At 40.6% G+C, this 20,285-nt stretch overlaps 2 protein-coding genes across 2 annotated transcripts; one reads left to right on the top strand and one right to left on the bottom strand.

Moving 5' to 3' along the window:
• Positions 1–1,556: 1,556 nt before the first annotated feature.
• On the bottom strand, positions 1,557–19,505 carry nol6 (nucleolar protein 6 (RNA-associated)). The gene is made up of 26 exons (XM_015042749.1): positions 19,344–19,505; positions 18,366–18,578; positions 17,442–17,558; positions 17,158–17,337; positions 16,868–17,036; positions 16,577–16,711; positions 15,824–15,987; positions 15,610–15,730; positions 15,453–15,511; positions 15,241–15,342; positions 15,035–15,150; positions 14,504–14,681; positions 14,294–14,416; positions 13,797–13,945; positions 9,366–9,441; positions 8,577–8,717; positions 8,356–8,473; positions 7,356–7,510; positions 7,006–7,169; positions 6,652–6,804; positions 6,449–6,546; positions 6,161–6,285; positions 3,245–3,334; positions 2,925–3,125; positions 2,013–2,114; positions 1,557–1,878 (listed from the first exon to the last, which is right to left on the bottom strand). The coding sequence occupies exons 1-26, from the start codon at positions 19,380–19,382 to the stop codon at positions 1,729–1,731; spliced, it is 3,438 nt and encodes a 1,145-aa protein (XP_014898235.1). The 5' UTR covers positions 19,383–19,505; the 3' UTR covers positions 1,557–1,728.
• LOC106953758 (zinc finger BED domain-containing protein 1-like) lies at positions 9,448–12,083 on the top strand. Its single transcript, XM_015042750.1, has 2 exons — positions 9,448–11,087; positions 11,172–12,083. The coding sequence occupies exons 1-2, from the start codon at positions 9,624–9,626 to the stop codon at positions 11,718–11,720; spliced, it is 2,013 nt and encodes a 670-aa protein (XP_014898236.1). The 5' UTR covers positions 9,448–9,623; the 3' UTR covers positions 11,721–12,083.
• Positions 19,506–20,285: the final 780 nt, after the last annotated feature.

Raw genomic sequence — 20,285 nt, 5'->3', positions numbered from 1 at the left:
AGGCTTTCAGTCGTTGTGATACACTTATTTAGTTTTTAATTTATATATAAAAAAAACAAAAACAAAAAAAAACTTAAACATTTACCCCAACAGAAACCCAGCCTTATTATTTACAAGTCAGCATGATTTTGTAGGATGGATAATCTGATGGTTGCACGATCCTCGGCCACATTTTGAGTCATTTCTTAGAAATGCTTGTCAAACTAAATCAGTCTAAAGCCAAAATAGATCTTTCGAAGTTTCATTCATAAGGGCATTAAAGCTGCCTTGTGCTGAAAGATTAAAGCTAATGGCCCAGAATGATAGCTGTGCCTTGAGGGCTGTGGCTGTTATCTACCTTGATATTTTTCCAAGAAAGCATAAAGAGGGAGCAGCCATTTCCTCGAATCCCATACAGCAAGACATCTAAAACCACCAACTACACATGTCTCTGCTTGACGGTGCGTTGACTACAGTTTCTGTTTGAAACGACGTGTATCAAAAACAATGCTCAACGTAATACATCACCAAACAAACGAAAAAAACAAAACAGAAACCAGTTTGAGTTAGAAAATGACACGCTTCACAGTGAGTTCAACTGACAACTCGGTTGACGAAAGGTCAGCCGGGTTGTTTGCTGCCTTACTGCACGCTCTTTTTAAAGTTAACTGAATCAAAACAATAATATTAATAATAAATTTACAGTCTTTTACAGTCTTTATACATTTGATTTTTGATCTAGAATGATTCCATAGTCTCACAATGAGAAATGCTCCAAATAAGTTGGATAAAGATCAAAACTGGCCACATTTCTCTGGATTGGCTTTTATTATTGCTTGGCATATGAAACAATAACAAAAGCTAAAAATCAAACATGAGATAAGGTCTGAAACCGTCGAGGTTTGTCTCTGAATGTACATTTAACGGGCCTATCGACGTGAAGTTAGTACCATATATATGTAATAAATGATCTACTCAAAGAAATCCACACAAGAATCGATTTATGTGATTAATAAAGTGGAATAACAGAGAACAGATGTTGAACGCTTTAAGCAAAGAATGTGCAAAAATCTCCAGAAGGTGGAAATTGGTCAGTATTATAAAAAAATAAGTAAATAAATAAATAAAAAATCTGTTCCCCACCAGTTTTTGGTAAATAATTACCAAGGAACTGCACAAGAAATGCAGCATGATGGGTAAAAACAATGAGCTCTCTGAAGTTCTTCACAATCACACTGGTGCAAAACATGTGCAGATGCATTTCTAAACTTCCCAGTATTGCGCCGAGCCTCGTCAGGGTCATAATCTGCTCCGATAAATCAAAGGAGTGATCAGAAGAGGCGTTCAAGGTCTACTTGTAAAGAGCATTAGGAATGTAGGTGGAATTAGCACATACAGTTTTCCCCACGTAAACAGTGAGTAATGAAACTGCATTGGTCTGGACACTTCTTGTATAAGACTCCACCCTGGAAAAAAAAGCCTGGATGTCAATGTCAACATCAAGTTCGGAGGACAAATTGTCCTGCATATCACCCTAAAAACACCACACGCCAATGTTTGAAATGGTGACAAGAATCTCATTTAAAGCCAAAAAGGTTGACATAAATTTATTAAAACATGAAACAGCCTTACAAAAAAACAAACATGTAGGCTGTCTTTCCAAGAAACGGAATTACAACGTCGGCTGCTAAGGAGACAGAGTTATTCAAGATATTCAAAAAGAAAGAAAAAAAAAAGTGGCGTTTCAGTCTAAAACATCCATTTCTCAGTTCTTGCTTCCACTGATTTCACCAAGCCCTTTCCCATCACTCGGAAGTCTTCCAGGATTGCCTCCACATTGGGAATGGTTTTCACTTCCTCCCCTGTCACCTCAACGCTGCGGGCCGCCATGTGCGACGTCTGAGAGGAAATGTCAAAACATCAGGCAGTCAGAATGATACAAATTGTAACACAAGGATGACTGCAAAACGCTTTTCCAACAGCTGAAAACAATGTTACTCGTTAATGGCAGATATGGTGGGCAGGGTTCTTACTTTAAAAGGTGCAGGGACAAAAGCCTTAGGTTTCCATAAGACTGAGATCACTGTTCCACCATACGGATCGCAGAAGAAGAGGGCCAGGTCTCCAAACGCCTCCTGTAAAAGCAAAATGGAATAGATGAAGAAATGTGGTCATATTTTTCACAAAATTAAAACACTATATTCAAAAACGTGTTTGTTTTTGGGGTTTTTTTAATACGAGGAAAAGTGTAATGCATGCAGTCTGAGAAGCATTACTGAAAAATCGCCCTCGGGTTTCTGGGAACAACTGCAAAAAGTATTCATGCCCACTGAACTTTTCAAATTTGGACAAAATGTAACTAAAAAATAATTCATTAGGATTTTATGAGGAAGAAGACAAAGTATTTAATATTTATGACCTTGATGGAATCTGTTACATTTAATTGCTTTGAATGAACAAAAATTTTTAAGTGTGGTGTGTTTTCGATTGCTCTACTTGGATCCCCTAAGATGTGCTCCAGTGAAACTAAATGCCTTCAGAAGGTACTTAATTAGAGTAAGCCCAGCTGACGTGTGTAATTTAATCTCAATCAATTGTTAAGGGAAAAGGTTGTTCACCACAGGAAAACCTAAAATTTAAAACCGATAATAAGCCATGAAGGAACAGGGTTGATAACGGAAACAGGCAAGAGGCTCATGACGACTCTGTAGGAGTTGCTCAGATCCACCGCTCAGGTGGAAAAGTCTACTGACGGGATAACTTTTAATCAAAAACTCCACAAATACAGCTTCTCTTGAGGAGAAAGAGGAAGAAAGTCATCATGTTTCTACAAAAAGCACCTTTTACTTGAACTGTTTTGTTTTGATCAATCCCGTAATATTTCTGGGTTTTCCCATCAAAGTCAAAAGGGAAAAAATATGTCTGCAGGGCAGTTTAGGACTCACTCTGAGCTCTGTCAGGTAGAGAGACACAGGGTTGTAGTCGACGACAGGGAACGCTCCTCCAGCCTGATCCGCACCGTTACTCATCACTCCCCTGCTGAACGTGACAGCTGGAGGGTCCACAGCATGTCTGAGCAGAGGAACATGCTTCGGGTTCAGGTGAATTAGGACATCATAGGCATCAAGTGGAGGACGCATTATAACCTAAAGCGCAAGGGAGAACAAACAAAAAGCATTAAGGGGGTGTGTGTCTCTAGTCAGAACTCATCCATTTTAATAACCGTCTACGAGGAGTGTGCTTGTGATTGAATCCAGGCACCCACCCTGACATCTTGCATCTGGCTGCCGTCCATTAGCTGATGTTCCAGAACTTTTAGGCTTTCGGCAGCCACTGTCATCACACGCTGAAGCATCTGAAGTTGCATGAAACAAAGACGTTCTAGACTGAAAAGAGGTTCTACTGAAATACATCTTTTATCAGTTTCCATAAGAGTTGATTAGCACTCAAATTGACAACTACAAAAAAACTCACACAGAATGATAAAGATAATTGGATGCTAAAAAGCAACACAAGCAAAAAAAAAAAAGATCACATTCTACTTTACTGCTGTTTTAGACTGTGTGACTTAAGAAATGAAAAATGTCCCTTTAATCAAACATATGTATACATTTTGAAAAGAAAATAATTTAAGAATAATTCTCCCTCAAAAATATCATTTTTTAAAACACTACAAAGCAAGATTAAAAATCAATCAGCTTTGAAGATAGAAATTCTGCCTAAGTGAATATTTTAGGTTCTGATATCTATGCTATGTTTAAAACTAATGAGCCATTTAAACATTTCTTGATTACTGAATAATTCGTTAATGAGCTCCCTCTAGTGGTGTTTTAGAAAAACTGCAGAAACATCTGGGTATCAAAGAGTTTTGCTAGTTTTAAATTAAGTCACATGGGCAAGTGTGAATCAGTTTGGGAGTAAACAGGCTACTCAGTCTGTTTTTTTTCTTTCCCCGTGCCCCCTGGAAATCTGCAACAGCATGGCTTTTAATAAATAGGCTTAGAATCTCACTTTTTTGTTTAAAAGCTGCCTCACTTTTGAGAAACTCTGTAGCATATATGTTCTCTATTACTAACAAAGACGTAAACCTGCAGTCACAGGCCTGGACCAGCACTTTAAGCGTGCCTGTTGCAGCATATCCTATCCACATTTGTGGCCTTAAGGTATAGAAATGTTTCTATAAACATCGTTTCTATCACAAAAATGGAGTTCAATATCAAAATTCAAACTGAAATACTTCTTCTACGGGGATGAACGATTGTGATGTGCTCAACTTCCTTGAGTGTTTGTCTAAAACAAAACTCCATTTCATATCTTTTGTATCAGAGAGTTGTAAATATTGTACATCAATACATTGGAACATCATTAAAAACAACTTTCAGAAAATCAATTTAAAAAGTGAAACTAAACTATAAGGCCCGAACAGCTGCAATAGAAATTTCATTGTGTCAATGTTGTGTGCACAGTGTCCCCTCAGGAACTGGTTGGGGCTTGTATTCCAGATCTGGCATGCAGGTGATCAGCCTGTCCAGATCTGCTGAGGTGGAATGGAAGCATTCAGCTTGTTTGTATCGTTTGGTTTGATGAATCATCTTCTTCCTGAGAGTCCTGCTTAGTGTCCAAGAAGACATTAAGCTCAATCCTGGTACTTTTGTCAATGTGGACATGTGCCAAGTCTACATAAGCATTTACATAAAGCTTTTCAGCAGAAGTAAGCATGAAGTGCCACGACTTTGGACTTGGATCAGATAGGATGGCTTCCTACAGAATGTCCTGGATTCGCCTGTGTGAGGGGATTCTTAAAGCACAGACTCCAATGGAGTTTCTTTAGCAATCCTCTCAAGGATTGCTTCTATCACACTTTTCCTCTCCTCTCAACATTCCATTAAAATGCTTGGATAAAGCACTATGCAGGGTGGCAATGTGGGTTGTCTTACAACATTTGAATACCGACCTAGAATCTTCTTTGGCGCTGACCTTTGGTGTGTCTTATCCTGCCTGAGGGAGGTATCCATGACCATTTAATGAACTACTGTCAAATCAACACATTTCACTCCAAGTACATGTGTCGCCAGATTTCAGTATGAAAAAATGTCTGTTTAATATGTTTTACGTAATATTCATATTTTCAGAGAGAATTAATGATTGATTTTCAATAGTTATCAAACATAAGACAATGAATAGAAATAATCATTTCAAATATGTAATAAACATGTAAATAAAACTGCAGTACCAGGGAAACAGCTAGGCAGTCTATCTAAAATTATCATTGTCAGACCACACTAAAAGGATATTCCGCAAACCTCTTTGTAAGACTAGATGAGGATACCGTGCCATTTCCTCACGATGACATCACTGTAAACACGTCACAGCTCTAAGATCCTGCTCTTTTTGCAGGCGGTATAAAAGAGAAGCTCGCTTATTAAGACTGCATTTGTTGGAGAGCAACAGGAAACCTATCTGGGTCACTATGGGAGGCTGCTGGGCGCTTTTCTTTTATGTGCAACTTTGTGCCACTGGACTCTTCGCTCAGACTCAAGGACAGGAGTACAAAACGAAATATTTAACTTACTTCACTACGACAGAGGATGGCAACGAAAGGCAGCTGGTGAGCTACAAGTTTTGCTTTCGCCTTTATTTGATGCTCGTTACTTTGGCATAGGTTCATGCCATTACGAAGAGGGGAGTAATCTTACAGCTTAAATGATTAAATTCTGGTTTTGCAGATCAATGACTTACATCAGGTTTTGGAAAGACTTCAACACAATCAATTCCCAGCTCTAAGAAAAAAACACAGCTATCTGCCAGCGGTAAGAAATGCAACAACTCAGTCTGATTAAAAAGCATTTACTAATGATTCATTTTTTCCCTTGAGGATCAATAAAGTATATTCTATTCTAACTTGTGTTGCGTTATTTACAGTGTGATCCAGGAGAACAGTGCGCTTTAAGAAAAGGATCCAGGATTGGAAAACTATGTGACTGCTCACTTCCCAGGACGTGCAACTCCTTTCTCCACCGCTGTTTATAATTCTCAGCATATTTTAAAAAGTCTAATGAAAAAGTTGTCCACTGTAAAAAATGTGAAAAATAACTAAAATATACACATGCATTTTAAGTATCCAGCCTGGCCTGACTCATTTCTTCTCATAAAACCTGTTAAATGTTGTGTTTTTGCTGACCTGCACGCTGGGTGCCCGTCTGGTCCACAAAGACGTCTTTTTGTCTTTAGGCGTTGCTATAAACATGACGGGCAGAGACTCTCTGGAGGCCATGAAGTCATTCTTGATCTCTGTGTACTCTGCGGCTGCACGTGACAGAGAGGCCAACAACAATTCAACTTGACATAGAAACATCGGCTCATATAGGGAGGATGTGAAAGCATGCCGGGAGTGTAAACAGAAAGAGGTCGGCCGGGGGTTTGTTTTGCGGTTGAGAAACGGGGGGTGTGTGTGTGAGGGAGAACCTGCCTGTGAGCTGCTTGTTGAGGTTGACTACCAGCGGGTTGTTCCTCCAGTCAAAGGCGGAGAGCAAACGAAGGAATCGGAGGAAACCCGCCTGCGGAGAGCTGCGGAAGAGGGAGAAATTCATTCACATGACCTACTGAACAAAGCAGGCCAACTGCTGGGAGACAGAGTTAGACCAATGATTAAAAAGTAGTACTAGCGTTTACCCTGGAGGAGTAAAGGGGGCAGGCTGCAGGAAAAGCGATGCCACCAGCAGATCCGCTGTGTCCTCTGTGATGTCTTCGCTGAAGAGCTGAGCCGCGAGCCAGCGCTTAGCCAGGCGACACACGGCTCCAAAACACGGCTGCTGCTGCTGGAGACTTCAAACAACGACAACGACAAAAGAGATGAAAAGCAGATACACGTGAGCAGCAGGTAGGACAACAGTGAAGAAACTGGAAGGAGAAATGACCTGCAACTACCACATAACCAATTCAAGAGACATTTAAAAAATAATAATTAAAAAAGACACATGAAAGATCTCTAAACTCAAGTTTCTAATGCAAACTCGACAAACGTACCCATGCAACGTGCTTGTAAGGAGGGGTTTGTGAACAGTGGTCATCTCCAGAACCTGAGCCTCCTCATTGTCCCTGACAACCAGCAGGCCTTCAGCATTCACACTCTCCCTCAGCACCTGAGGCTCGCGGTGGTACGCCACCTGGATCCGGAACACCAAACCATCCTGGAAGCAAAAAGAAGATTAAAAAATGCTTAAAAACAAAATTATGCCACTTATTAAACAACACAACAGACAAATTATGATATTCAGCCAGCAATTTTGATCAGATATAATAATTTTGGAAGCAAACTCTACATAACTCCAAATAGCAAAACTTCAATAGAACTTTAAAATGGCAGCAGTATATACCTTCCACACATCTACGTGAGTGGGACAGGGCGAGCAGGTATAGTCGTGGTGCTTCTTAAGCATCTCTGCCAGGCTGATGTGGAAAGCAGCTCGAATGTGGCGGATTGCAGTTCGGTCAAGAGGCCATTTGCCACTCCCCTCCATGTGACAAATAACTGTAAGAACAAAAAAAAAAACAGTAAGAAAGCGAGGAGTATTTAAGTGTATACGTCCCTTACGTTTTTTTTTTTTTTACATTCTGCCACATTACAACCCCAAACACTGGTGTGTTTTACTTGAGTTTTATGAATTCAACACAAAATAGCACATAGGAAAACAATGCTGGGTTACAAATACGTTCTTATAATGAAAAATCAAAACAGTGTAGTGTATTAATGCTCAGTTCTCCTGAGTTAATACATTGTAAAACCACCCTTGATTGCAATTACAACTTCTAGACATTTGGGGTCGCTGTGCAGTGTCTGCTACTCCAGAGTCATCATGGCCCTCTTGGTTGGTTCTCTGATAAATGTGCTCATTTATTCTGAGATTAAAAATTGCACACAAGTAGACTATCTACCCATTATATAGTCTAATGTAACCCATTACCCATTTGAAGGTAATGGGTTACACCACCTTTCATATGGGCGTAACAGATGAGGACCTGGGTACAAAGATAAGCTACAATATTAGACTCTTATTACAGAAAAAAAAAACAGGAAAAAATTAGTGTGAAAACCAGTAAAATCCTTTCCTTCCACTTCACACACAAATTATATCTTTTGCTGACCTATCCCATTAAAATACATTAAAGAGAAAAAGTTGGGGACATGTACAGTTAAAGGAACTGCATTTTGGGAAGAATTTTAACTAAGGTAAAATTCATGTTTGATTAGAAGAAATCAAGTTATGCCCATGTTTGAAAAAGAGTCATAACTAACAAGTAAGGCCCAGGTTAAATTACACAACCATCTGACAACAGAAAACTTCTTCATCAACTGCTGGATGTCGCTGCACCAACCTGTTATGGGGGTGAGATAATGTGGGCAAGGTTTGCCTTCCTTTGGGACCAAGAACCTACAAGTCTTTTCTCGCTCAAAGAAGGAATAATCCAGCCTCACTGGCTCTGGAGGAAAGACCTGGAAAGCAAAGCTCAAGAGTTAGAACTACAGAAGAAGCAAAGTTCATCTAAACATAAAAAAAGTAGTAGAGATGTTTGCTATTATAGATGACAAGTATTACCTGTGTGTATCTAAGGGCAGGGTGGGCTCCTTGGACTGCAGTAATAGAAAGTGGCAGACCTTCCAGTTTCCACAATTTCCTGCTCAGGTCATCGTACGACTGCACAACAAGTAAACTTTCCTCTTCCCCAGTACTAGGCACCTAAAAAGCACAACAAGGAGCAGACTTTCAAAAATCTGATCTGAATAAATCTAATAAAGCAAACACTGGAAATTGTTCTAAAAAGCAGATACAAGCACAAGTATTCTGTTACATATGTTTTATCTTTCTTTAGGACTTTCTTGAACTAAGATATATACTGGATTTTCAGCTGGACGAATCTAAACACAAATAGCCAACAAAAAGGTTTTATTTTTTTGGCTTATTCACACAAATATTTTATTGTGAATAATATACAGAAAGAAAATCCAATTGAACTAACATGCACTGGCAGCAAGTGCTACATAACGAAAGCAATATCATTGGTCAGTAGGAAGTTCTTACACTAAGAACAACAAAAAATTAACCTTAAAACAAAAATAATTAAAACATTACCAATATTGTCAATCATTTAAAACAAAAAGCATCAATTCGTCATAGTGCTGCAAAAATAATAGGACAGTATTATTTGTAATCGTTATTTAATGCCATCTGTAACATTCAGATCCATTTTGATAAACATATCCGCATAGTACTGTGAAATGTGCGCTATAAATAAATTTCACTTAAATAAAAAACAAACAAACTCAAGTTAAGCTAAGGCTTTGCAGCTTTTGTAATGAAAAAAATGGTTCAATCTCAAATATTTACCTCATTTCCTGTTGTGATGACGTCATCTACCATGGTCCCGACAAAACGCACACAGGACTCTGGGATACCTGCGTGTCTGATAGAAAAACAAAAAAGGCTTTGTTGTTCATTTTTAAAATACAACCCGTAAACAGAAGATTTGCTAAAAAAAAAAAGAAGCCTTTGGTCGTTTAACTCCTTTGTTTGCCAGAGCCGTCTAAAGCAGCAAGAGGGGGCGTCACCACGGCGAGTTTGGCTTTTAAATTCTGATTTAAAAGGATGAAGCGCACGGTGAGGAGACGGAGCTCCGCGTGGAGCTACTTTGAACAAGTGGGCGCGAACTTCGTCCGCTGCAAGAAATGTGACGCCGAACTCAAGTACTGCGGCGGAGCCACCAGCACCATGATATCCCACATGGCCGCGAAGCACCACGTGTCCATTCCGTTGCGGTCCGCAGCCAGGGGCTCTTGGAGCGAGACGCCGCCGAGCTGGAGGGCTCCGGACACCGAGGAGGAGAGCGCATTCAACCCGGAGCGGGAGCCCTCGGAGAGGAGGAGAAACAAGCGGAGCTCCGTGTGGGACGTCTTCGTCAAAGTGGACGAGGAGGTCCACTGCAAACTATGCGACACTAAGCTGAAATACATGAGCAGCACCACCAGCATGATGTACCACATTAAAAACAAGCACACGGAGAACCCGCAGAACAACAGCGTGGCCATGCCCACGCAGGCACAGGTAACTAAACTCGTCACTAACATGATAGAGAAGGACATGTTTCCCATCAGCGTGGTGGACGGGGACGGCTTCAGGGAGCTGCTGGCGGATATTGTGCATAGCTATAACGTGCCCTCTGCTGATGAGATCACGCGCAGTATTGAATGCCATTATCAAGAGAAGGCAGCAGACCTCAGGATGCAGCTGGCTACAGTGGAGAAAGTGGCTCTCACTGCTGATTTTTGGACAGCCATGCCATCTCAGAAGTACATGACAGTGTCCTGTTCATTCATAACAGAGGACTGGCAGGGAAAGTCAGCTGTGCTCCACACACACAAGCTGCCCTCAGGAGGCCAGCTCACCGCAGAGTGTGTCGCAGAGAAGCTGTTCAGTACAACACAGGCCTGGATGATTGCAGGAAAAGTTCCTGCGTGTGTGCATAACGACAAAGAAAACATCCAGTTAACCCAGGGCGTTGCCCAGGTGACCTGGAATTACGTCTCTTGCTTCGCCACAACGCTGCAGCTCGCCGTCTCCGATGGCCTGAGCGAGGACGTTCTCCAGATCATCTCCGCCGCAGGGAGACTGGTCCGGCACTTCAGCCACAGCTCGCCGGCGGCCCAAGCCCTGAAGGAGAAGCAAGCGCAGATGTGCCTACCGCAGCACAAGCTCATTAGGTCCAACAGAGCCAGGTGGGACACGGTCTGCGACATGTTCCAGTGCTTGCTGGAGCAACGGTGGGCGATTAAAGCCGTCCTCTCAGACCGCACGGTCACCAGCAAGCACGAGGCCCAGACCCTGGAGATTGGAGACGACTGCTGGCAAGTAATGGAGAACTTCACGCCTGTCCTGGCGACTCTGAAATGGGCCACGACGGTCATATCTGCCGAGACGGAGGTGTCCATTTCAAACATCTACCCGATAACGTTCAGCCTCGTCCAGACGCATCTGGTTCCAAAAGAAAACGACGTTGAACAAGTCTCGAGTTTCAAACTCGCAGTGCAGAAATCTCTAAGAGATCACATGGAGGTAGTCTGTCTTTAAAGCTCAATTTTTACCTTAAAGTACAAAAATTCTTTGCACAGTTATTAAAGTGATTTTTACTATTTGCAGGTGGACTCCAGTGATTTGGCTTCCAACCCGGCTCTGATCGCCTCCATGCTGGATCCTCGCCACAAGCACCTCAATTTCCTGATGCCAGCAGGGAGGCTGGCTGCCAAGGTGAAGCTGCATGAGCTCGTCTCGAAGCTGGATGCCAGCGCAGCTAGCCCCAAAGACGAACAACTGGAGACTGAGGTGACACCTGACCTCAGCCAGACGGCCACAGCCAGAAAACCACCAAGCAACACCAAAAACACCATGATGTTGCTTCTCGGAGACAACTACAGCTCGTCTTATGCCACGGACTCTGAAGCTCAGGTAGATTACTACCTGAGAGACATCGCTCCCTCGCTCGACATAAACCCCCTCGACTGGTGGAGGCTGAATGGACCGAGGTTCCCAAAACTGGCTAGTCTGGCGAGAGAGTACCTGTGCATACCGGGCGTGTCGCTGCCGTCTTTGTTAACGGATGCGGGGCAGAGCTTTGCGGTGATGCGAACAAGGCTTAACCCAGAGCATGTAAACATGATGGTCTTTCTCAACAGAAATGCATCAATATAGCAAGGCAGGGATACACTGAATGGCTGTTGCACAATTTAGAAGCAAAAAGCAGAGATGTAATGAAAGTATTAAGTTAGTTGCTGCATGCAAACTATGACAATTCATTGTTTAAAGTTGCAATTTTTATGAAAATGCTACATACGAGATCATAGTCTGGGTTTAGAATTTTGTTCTCCAACAATCAAAAACGGGCTGCACTGTTTTCTTGCAGCAGTGGATTAATGGTGTAAGAAAATAGATGGATGGTCAAAAATAATTGTTTCCTTATCTATTGAATAAATTCATGTTCAGAAGATAAGTTTTGGCTGCTGAAAACTCAATGTGATTGTGTTTAAAAATAAAGTGCAAGAACTTTATTTTAAAGTTCAAAGTCTGCAGCTGAATCTGTTTCAACAAGACAAGACATGAGTATAGTTAATAAAGCGGCACCATTATTTTTAAAGAGAGGCAAATTAAAATCTCAACTTTTTTTTATAAAAGTCACTGCAAGGTGAAAACATGTTAAATTCATTGGTTTGACTCCAATGTTGCATTTCAAGTATTTCCACATGAACATTTCTCTGGTTTCTACCTGTCTGAAGTCATTGGATGAAGCTAAAAATTAACTGGGTGGAATTTTGTTTTTCCGCAGTAAAAAAAAGAATCGGCTGGTTAAACGATGACAAGATGAACAACATATGAAGTCAGCTGCCTAGTAATTCTGCAATCCTATTTTTGTTTTACCTTCAACTTAAGCAGTTTATTTTCACAAAAATTACAGGAACTGGAATCTGTGACTGAACATGAATGATCTGATCAAAGAGCCAATTTTATTTTTTGTGAGGTTTTGTGAAGCTTCCAGAAATGATTCCGTTACCTGCAGAAGATTTACGACATGTCACAGAGAGGTTGTAGACAAGTTGATTCTCAGAGTTGTGGAAAACCGATGGCTAACAAATAAAATAATTATATAATTTGCATATCGTCCAATATTAGCCAAGATTAACCATTTACCATCTTTAAAAGAAACCGTCCTTAAGTTTGCCATTTTATCTGCATACATCTACTGCAAAAAAAAAAAAAAAAAACCTTTAAAAAAGAAAACCTCTTGAGTTTGCATCAAGCTGTCAAAAGCATTGAAACAGTCCTGTGCTTTTACAGGTAGCAGTCAGATAGAAATGAGGGCCTAAAGTGATGCAATGTCATTTAACACGGACGTCGTTTTGTTAAGAAAACAGGAACAATCTTAAATGTTGTCCTCCACTGGAAATGTAGATTATCGTCATCCATTAATGTAGTTCTGTATGTCATGTCTATGCACATTTTCAGGTTGAGTTTATAATAATAAAAATGGGGGAGCCTGTTGGCCTAGCTGTGGAACTTCTACCATTCTGGGGATTTTACTTTTTGAAAGAAAACTCACTGTGATGTAGAACCTTTCAATCGAAAGAAAACTGAATCTGGTTACAAAGTGGATAAGACTGCAGACTATAAATTGGAATAAAAACCACAGGAAAAAAAAAATACATTGTCTATTTCTAGAATTGTAACGTGGTTAAGCTGAAAGTTATTCCTACACCTGGCAGATTCAGATTTAAATTCTTTCACAACTTCTTGGCTCCTTTCAGAGCCAAGACATACGTATTTTGTGACACAGCGTGTATGTCTCAAAAGGCTGGAAAAATATGTGAAAATTTTAATTAAAAATATATACCATTCTCAATTAATGAAAAAAAACAACAACTTTATTGGCAATATAATGATCAAATCCTTCCTATAGTTGCTGACCAGCTTTATGCATGTTCCCACTGGGATTTTTGTTAACACTGATCATCAGCTCCTAGTCTTTGAGGTTGGAAGACCTCCTTGCCATCACCCTAATCTTTTAATTCCCTCCACAGTTTCAGGACTCTGGCTAGGCTACTCCAAAATATTAAATATTCCTTCCAGCCATAAGAAACGTAGTAAAATAAATATAAATCTGCTAGAAGTATGAATTACTTTGGCCTTATTAGCAGGAAGAAATGTGCGAACCAAACTAAACAGCCACATTTCTATTAGTGATTACCATCAACCCTGTTAAAGTTTAATACATACAGCTGCAGTAAGTGTGTGACGATCTGTTTGGGGACCAGCCTCCTTTGGGACGCGCTCTTTCCGTCCCACAGCACCGCCTCGGTGATGGCGCCATCCTGGAAGCGACGCAGCTCGGAGCGAGAGCCCCACAGCTGACGGAACTCAGCCGCCTGGCGGAGAGACGGCACACCGGTTTCTTCTTTTTAAAGTTGAAACATCGGGTTTCATTTCGAATGAAAGGGAACTAACTAAACACACCTAAAGAATTTACACAAATTCCTCTTTAAGAAAAGTTTTAGTGTTGATGTGAAATAATGAAGAATAATGTTTATTGTAAGGTTTTTATGCAATCTGAAATCGTTTGAAATTCAAAATTTTATTACTATAACTCAAGCACAGAAAAACATATATTTTTTTTTACATACGAGTGTTGCAACATCTAAACTCTCCTCAATGGTGACAAAATGACCATAACTCTTTAGCCTCAGTGAGGAATAAATGATTACTTCCATAACTACCTGGGGGCTGTCTGCAGGTGGGCCTTTTTCCAGGACAGAAGCTGCTAGCTCTGGGTTCAAGAGCAAACCAAAGGAAAGGGGAGGCTGAGCCTTGTACTTTGGGGCTTCGCTCTCCACAGACCACTTTAAGAAAAGAGAGAGAAAAAAAAGATATATAAGCTCATATGTTAGCCTATATTTTACTCGACTAGGCTTAGAGAATTGCCCAACCTCTGGGTCAGGAGGCAGGGAGTGGGTGAGGAGGTGAATCCTTTGGCCGAGTCCTTGTTGGAGCAGCGCCAGAAGAAACGGCAGCACAGTCTGGATGTAATTCCCACTGTGGTCCATTGACTCACTGAGCAGGTTCTGTTTCTTACAGGTAGCCTGGAGCTTCACCAAGTCACATAACCTGAGTGGGGGTTTAATAGAACAGTTCTTTTCTTAGGTTGAGTTAAAAAAAATATATATCCTGAAGTGAATAACTGAGGTGAGTAATCAAGCTACTAATGTACTTTTTATCCAAAATGCAAGACAACACAAAAAAAATGTAAAATTGTGGCACATATTTGTATTCAGACCCTTCACTCACAATATTTAGGTGGTGAACTCTGAATTCATTCATATTTTCAATTAATTCATTCATTTTAACCCAGCTGAATTAATGGTAGTCGTGGTTGTATTGTAACAAAATAGGGGAGGAAAAAAAAAAGCCACTTTTGCTGGGCACTGTAGATGGATTGTGTTGGAAGAGCTCAAACGTACTGGAAGACGCAGTCGCTCGTCCTGATCATTGGTTTCGGAGTCATGAGGAGGCAGTGGAAGCCGTCCACCGTTGGGTCGTCCCAGAACTGCATCGAAACCGACGCCTCGTGCTGCAGCTGGACACCAAAAACGTCAAGCCAGGTCACTTAACATCACTGGGCACAAACGCTGTAACTTGACCAGCTTTTGGTATTAGAAGTACTTGCCTGTTTATAGGTGGAAGCGGTCATGTCTGCACACATGTTAAGATGTCCTGACGGGTCAACAAACACAACCTGGAAAGCGTTGTGGAACTCGGCAAGAGACGGCTGCAGGAGAAAAAAAAAAAAAAAGACAAAGAAGAAACGAAAAATATTAGATTTTGAAAAGTAAAAGTCTGGACAAGTGAAGTGTTTCACATTTGAGTTAGTTCTCTCACAGCTGTGGAGTCGGGATCCTTGGCCAGGCTTATCCCGCTCACAGTCAGGTCAGTGGAGGCTAAAAGGTGAAGAAGAATTGAGCATTCCCGACAATCACACAGTGGAATTTAAGTCTCAGAAACCAAAATGGCAGATCTAGGCTGCTACTAACTTTACCTAGGAAATTCAAGCTGTTTCGAAGCAGCTGATAGGCCGTCATGGTGTTACTGATCCGGTGATTCATCAACAGGTAGGCCAAGAGCATGGAGGCAAGGAATCCATTGAAGCAACCAGCACCCTAAGAAGACATTTTGACAAAAATGCAGCTGTCATATCTTGAACAGATAAGCAATATGAAAAGCGTGTAAACCACGTAGTGCAAGCTGCCGACCTGGTCCAGCTCTCTTTGATGAAGCCAGACTTTCAGCAACGCTACCCCATCAGAAAAAGCCGAGCACTGGGAGCCGATGGCAGACAGAAACTGGAGGTGAGCCCTCGGCAATAAATCTCCCAAAATAGAGCCGTTGTAGTGTGGAGTCGGAGGTTCGCTGTTCTCTGAAACACAAGTAAATGAGAAACATTTGATAATCAGAAAAATCTTAACGAAGTTGAGGAAAACTACCTGCTCACCGTCGGAGTCAAATTTCTGGCAAAATACAGATTTTTGACCATTCACATGAAAATGGTAGAGTTCATTCCAGAAGCTTCATGTAAATCTGCATTATCAGTTCCAAAATGAGTTTTAACACATGCTTTGGATCTTTGTCCTGTTGGAGAAGCCAACTTTGTCAAAGTTTCAATCATCTGACCCAAAACGTCACCTTTGGACGAAAACAATATGGAGATTTTTGGCCACAACAGCAGTGAAAGCATGGCGAGTGGTACATGCTGCCAGTGGTATTAGTGCGGATTTGACCAGAAAAGTATCAATCTGACCCTCATAGAAAATATTCTGCAATAAAATCAAACTTGTATAGCCATTTTAGGTTAAAATGCCCTGAAATTGTATTATTGTCACACCTGACACAAAAATGGATGGACAGATCAGAACCTATTAGTCAAATTACCGATAATCAGGGGGGAAAGGTTGTGGTTATTAGATGGGAAATAATTGAATTTAAATTGAAATAAATGGCATCTCTACCATCGTTGGAAGCCTGCAGTCCAGTATACCACTCTGTCCTGATGTTATTCCTCTGGGGGTGGAAACGACTGGGCTTGAAGAACCCAGGAGGCGGGCAGACATGAACACAGACAGTGAAGCTCGAAGAGTCTTTGCCTGAAACCCCCCCCCCAAAAAAACCCAAACAAAACAAAAGCAAAAGGTCACCAAAACACATCTGATCTCAGATAGTATATTCAACACAATATAAGCAACATCGTTAAAATCTTGAAGAATTTCATCTGGTAGGCTGTTCATGGTAAAATTATTTACCAGGGGGACTCAGCAGCAGGACCGGTTTGAGTCTGTTCCCATGGAGACAGGAATAACGCAACTCCCCGACGTCAGACGAGGATTTCAGGTGTTGGGCAAGTCCTGCAAGATAGAGGGCCCTTTTCCTGGGATACCTCTGGTTTAAGAAATCTTTTGGGTGCAAAACATCCTAACAGGAAAGAACAAAATGAACTGTTGTCAATAAATCAAGATTTATTTATTTATTTTTTTAACAACTATAATCAAGTCAAGGCTCAAACAAACATTGAGGCTTTAAAGGGATGGCTTACAGCTGGGATTGTAGCAGCGAGGTCCACCTTGATGTGTGGCTTAACGCAGGTGCCCAGGGGGTAGCTCCCGATCAGATCAACGGAAGCTGGAGGGGCCATGTGAAACTTTCCCTTTGTGGCTTTGGGCACCAGGAGAAAAGGAACCTTGACTGCACCAGACAGCCACGACAAATCGCTTACCTGAGCACAGAGTGAGAGATTGAGTGACAAGCCTAAGTCGTGCAGCAGAGATAACACTCTGTGTCTCACTGTGAAGCCTGTTCACTTCTCGCAACAATACACACCTCAACCTTTGGTGACACCGGCACAGTCTCGAGCAGCTCGGTGACGGTCTTAACGAAAGAGTCGATTTGCTGTTTCCTCCGTTCACTCAGGGAAACCTCCTTCAGCAGCTCCTCCATCTGTTATTAATGAAAGGTGTAAGATAGTGTTTATTTAAAAAAAAAAAAATCTTTCATGCATTCAAACACAGTGAAAAGTGCTACACAAAATAGGCACCGACACAGTCATTCAAATGGAATGTACACCTTTGCAAAAAGAACTTGGAATTAGTTCAAATTGTTCAAAACTGCAATAAACATACTGAAATATTTAAATAAATATAAAAATGCATAATTAAAGCAAAAATAGAAGTAAAATAACAGGAATATCATAAGTTGATGTTGTTTAATATGTAGACCTTAAAAATGACATAAATGACTAAAACTTTTTTCTTAAAAGTATACGTTAAACTGTAATCGCATCAAATGCTGCTTTTCCACATATAATTACATCAGCTCGCATGTGTTCACATAATTAAGCGATATAAAATAACACATAATTTAAAAAGTCATTACATTGCAATAACTTCAGTAACATTAATTATTAAAACGTCATTCCTCTGTGATCTAAATCCCTACTTAGACTGGGATCAACAAGCAGAATCAGCATTCTGAAGCAAACATAATTTGTAACCTGGAGCAAAATGGAAAAAACAAAAAACAAAACACACAGCACATGAGCAGTGAATTAGAAAGTGGGATGCGGGTGAGATTCAAAAGCTACTCAGTTGACTGGTAGGATGAAGACAGACTTGACTGGTCGCCAGTCAGCTTAAGACATTTTAATAAGGTTTATGAAGAGCCTGACTCAATCAAAACAGAAATACAAAAACAATCTGATCTTCCAGGCTGATTCAGAGTGAGAGAAACAGGACAGAAGCCTCTCACCTGCATCTTCAGAAGGCTGCAGTGGAACAGGCTTTCGGCTTCTTTTAGGTGATTTAGCTCCTCGGCTGTTGGCGGTCTGTATAAATCATTCCGGGACAGTTTCACCGGATGGTAGACCACCTCCTCCTCTTCACCGGATTTCACCCGTTTGGGTTTTTTCGGAGCACCGAGCTGCTCTTCTCCATCACCAAGAGAGAAATCAGACGGAGGCATCTGGAGAACAAACGACAATGGATCAACTTCAACGTGATGCAACATATTTTGACACAGACGCATCTCAATAAATTAGACTACCATGAAAATGTTTTACTTCAGTAAAACTTTGATGTCTCCCACACACAAATATATATATAATATACAATTGAAAGAAACTTTTTCATATAGAAATTTTGTATTACCTGTATTATGGCCACGGAAGACCACTGACTTGAAAGTTGTCCAGCAAACGGCCATTCACATCTTTATTAAGGAGGTAACCCATAAAACGCAATAGCTAAAGAAGCTATTTATTCAGAGAGATTCAAAGTATAATGATGGGGAGTTGAGTGGAAAGAAAAACTGTGGTCTAAAAAGGTGTCCAATTAACAAGGACAGTTGGAGCCTTTAGAGCAACTTGCTGAGACACTAAATTCTGTGTTATATTTTTCTTTACTGTAAGCCCTAATTATACACGTTAACAGAACTAAAGGCTCAGTATGTGTGTATTCGATCTGTATACAATCTATTCATTGTGAGTTTTACACACTGAAACAACGTAACTTTCCAAAATATTCCAATTAAAACGAGGTACTAGCATTGATATCTAGCATTTAAAAACTACTCCAGTAAAAAAGTAAAGGTTTGCACTGGACAAAAACGTGGATCAAATTATATGCTACAAGTTATCGCAGGAAAAAGCAAGCTCTCAGCAACAGCACAACACTGACAATATGCTCTCGTACTACTAAATTGAATATCTCTGAATCAGACAACTCTTACCTCTCCAGGCTCTTCTGTTACTGTCTGCTTCTTTTTCATGTTGTAAAATGTTTTTCGCAGGAATGATGTAAACACGTCTTTCAGAAATACGGCTTAACACAGCTTCCTCTTCATCATGGTCTCACATGTGCCAAGGGAGCGTCTAACTTGCTATATGTAAAAATAGTTCTCTGATTGGTTCAGAGAGAATGTGGGAAGTGGCGATTGGCTGTTTCCTATCAGCTTTCACGCCTACGTCAGCAAGATAGGTTGCACGAGCACCGCTCTTGTGTCAGAGTATCTATTCATGAAACTGAGGGAATGTACCGCGGCTTTTATTTCGGTCAACAAAATGTTTTTATCCTTTCCAAATTTAATTAGGATTGCTAAGAATTTTATTTATGTAACATAAGGTTGTTTCTGTTTTCCAACCGAATAAAACATCTAATTTTCCGCTTAATTGGTCACTTATTTATACTCGTTCTATAATTGTTAGATTGTGTGGGGTGTTTCACACTTTCTGACTTGTCTTTTTATCACTAGATATGGTTCCCAGTCTAGTCACAGTCCCGGCCTATTTCTACACAGTCTAGTTTAAGCATGCATTGTTTCTGTTGGCTATCAAATCATAGTATTTACTTATTATTATTATTTTTTTTTGTCAGACGTTGATGTTAAATGTCGACTAAATATAATTTGTATTATGCTTGGTTTCTGTCATTACTCTTTGAGGCATGTTAATACGTTCTGGGCTCTTTGGCACCATTATCAGTTTTTACATGTGGGTCTGAAGTTGTATTTTCTGTTTCCGGAAGCAAAAAAATGAACGTGCTAAAGCCAGACTTTAAGTCTAAAAGCAAATAAAAGTCTTTTGAAAGAGATGAAGAACACAACCATCATTCAGTCAGGATGGTCACACTAAAACACAACATCTCTTCATATGCGATTTCTGGTGAAGATGGC

Source organism: Poecilia latipinna, unplaced genomic scaffold, assembly GCF_001443285.1.
Source record: "Poecilia latipinna isolate Pla-1442-1.1 unplaced genomic scaffold, P_latipinna-1.0 Scaffold600, whole genome shotgun sequence".
NCBI lineage: Eukaryota > Metazoa > Chordata > Actinopteri > Cyprinodontiformes > Poeciliidae > Poecilia > Poecilia latipinna.
The sequence above is the reverse complement of the archived record's forward strand: the minus strand, read 5'-3'. Positions and strand labels throughout refer to the sequence as shown.

Excerpts from the sequence above, each read along its gene's own strand:
- nol6 (XM_015042749.1), bottom strand. The coding sequence starts at position 19,382 with ATGAAAAAGAAGCAGACAGTAACAGAAGAGCCTGGAGAG. Across the intron at positions 15,512-15,609 it reads AAACAGCTTGAATTTCCTAG|CCTCCACTGACCTGACTGTG; the intron begins GTAAAGTTAGTA and ends TTCACCTTTTAG. Across the intron at positions 2,115-2,924 it reads TCTACCTGACAGAGCTCAGA|GAGGCGTTTGGAGACCTGGC; the intron begins GTGAGTCCTAAA and ends TTGCTTTTACAG.
- LOC106953758 (XM_015042750.1), top strand. The coding sequence starts at position 9,624 with ATGAAGCGCACGGTGAGGAGACGGAGCTCCGCGTGGAGCTACTTTGAA. Across the intron at positions 11,088-11,171 it reads CTCTAAGAGATCACATGGAG|GTGGACTCCAGTGATTTGGC; the intron begins GTAGTCTGTCTT and ends TACTATTTGCAG.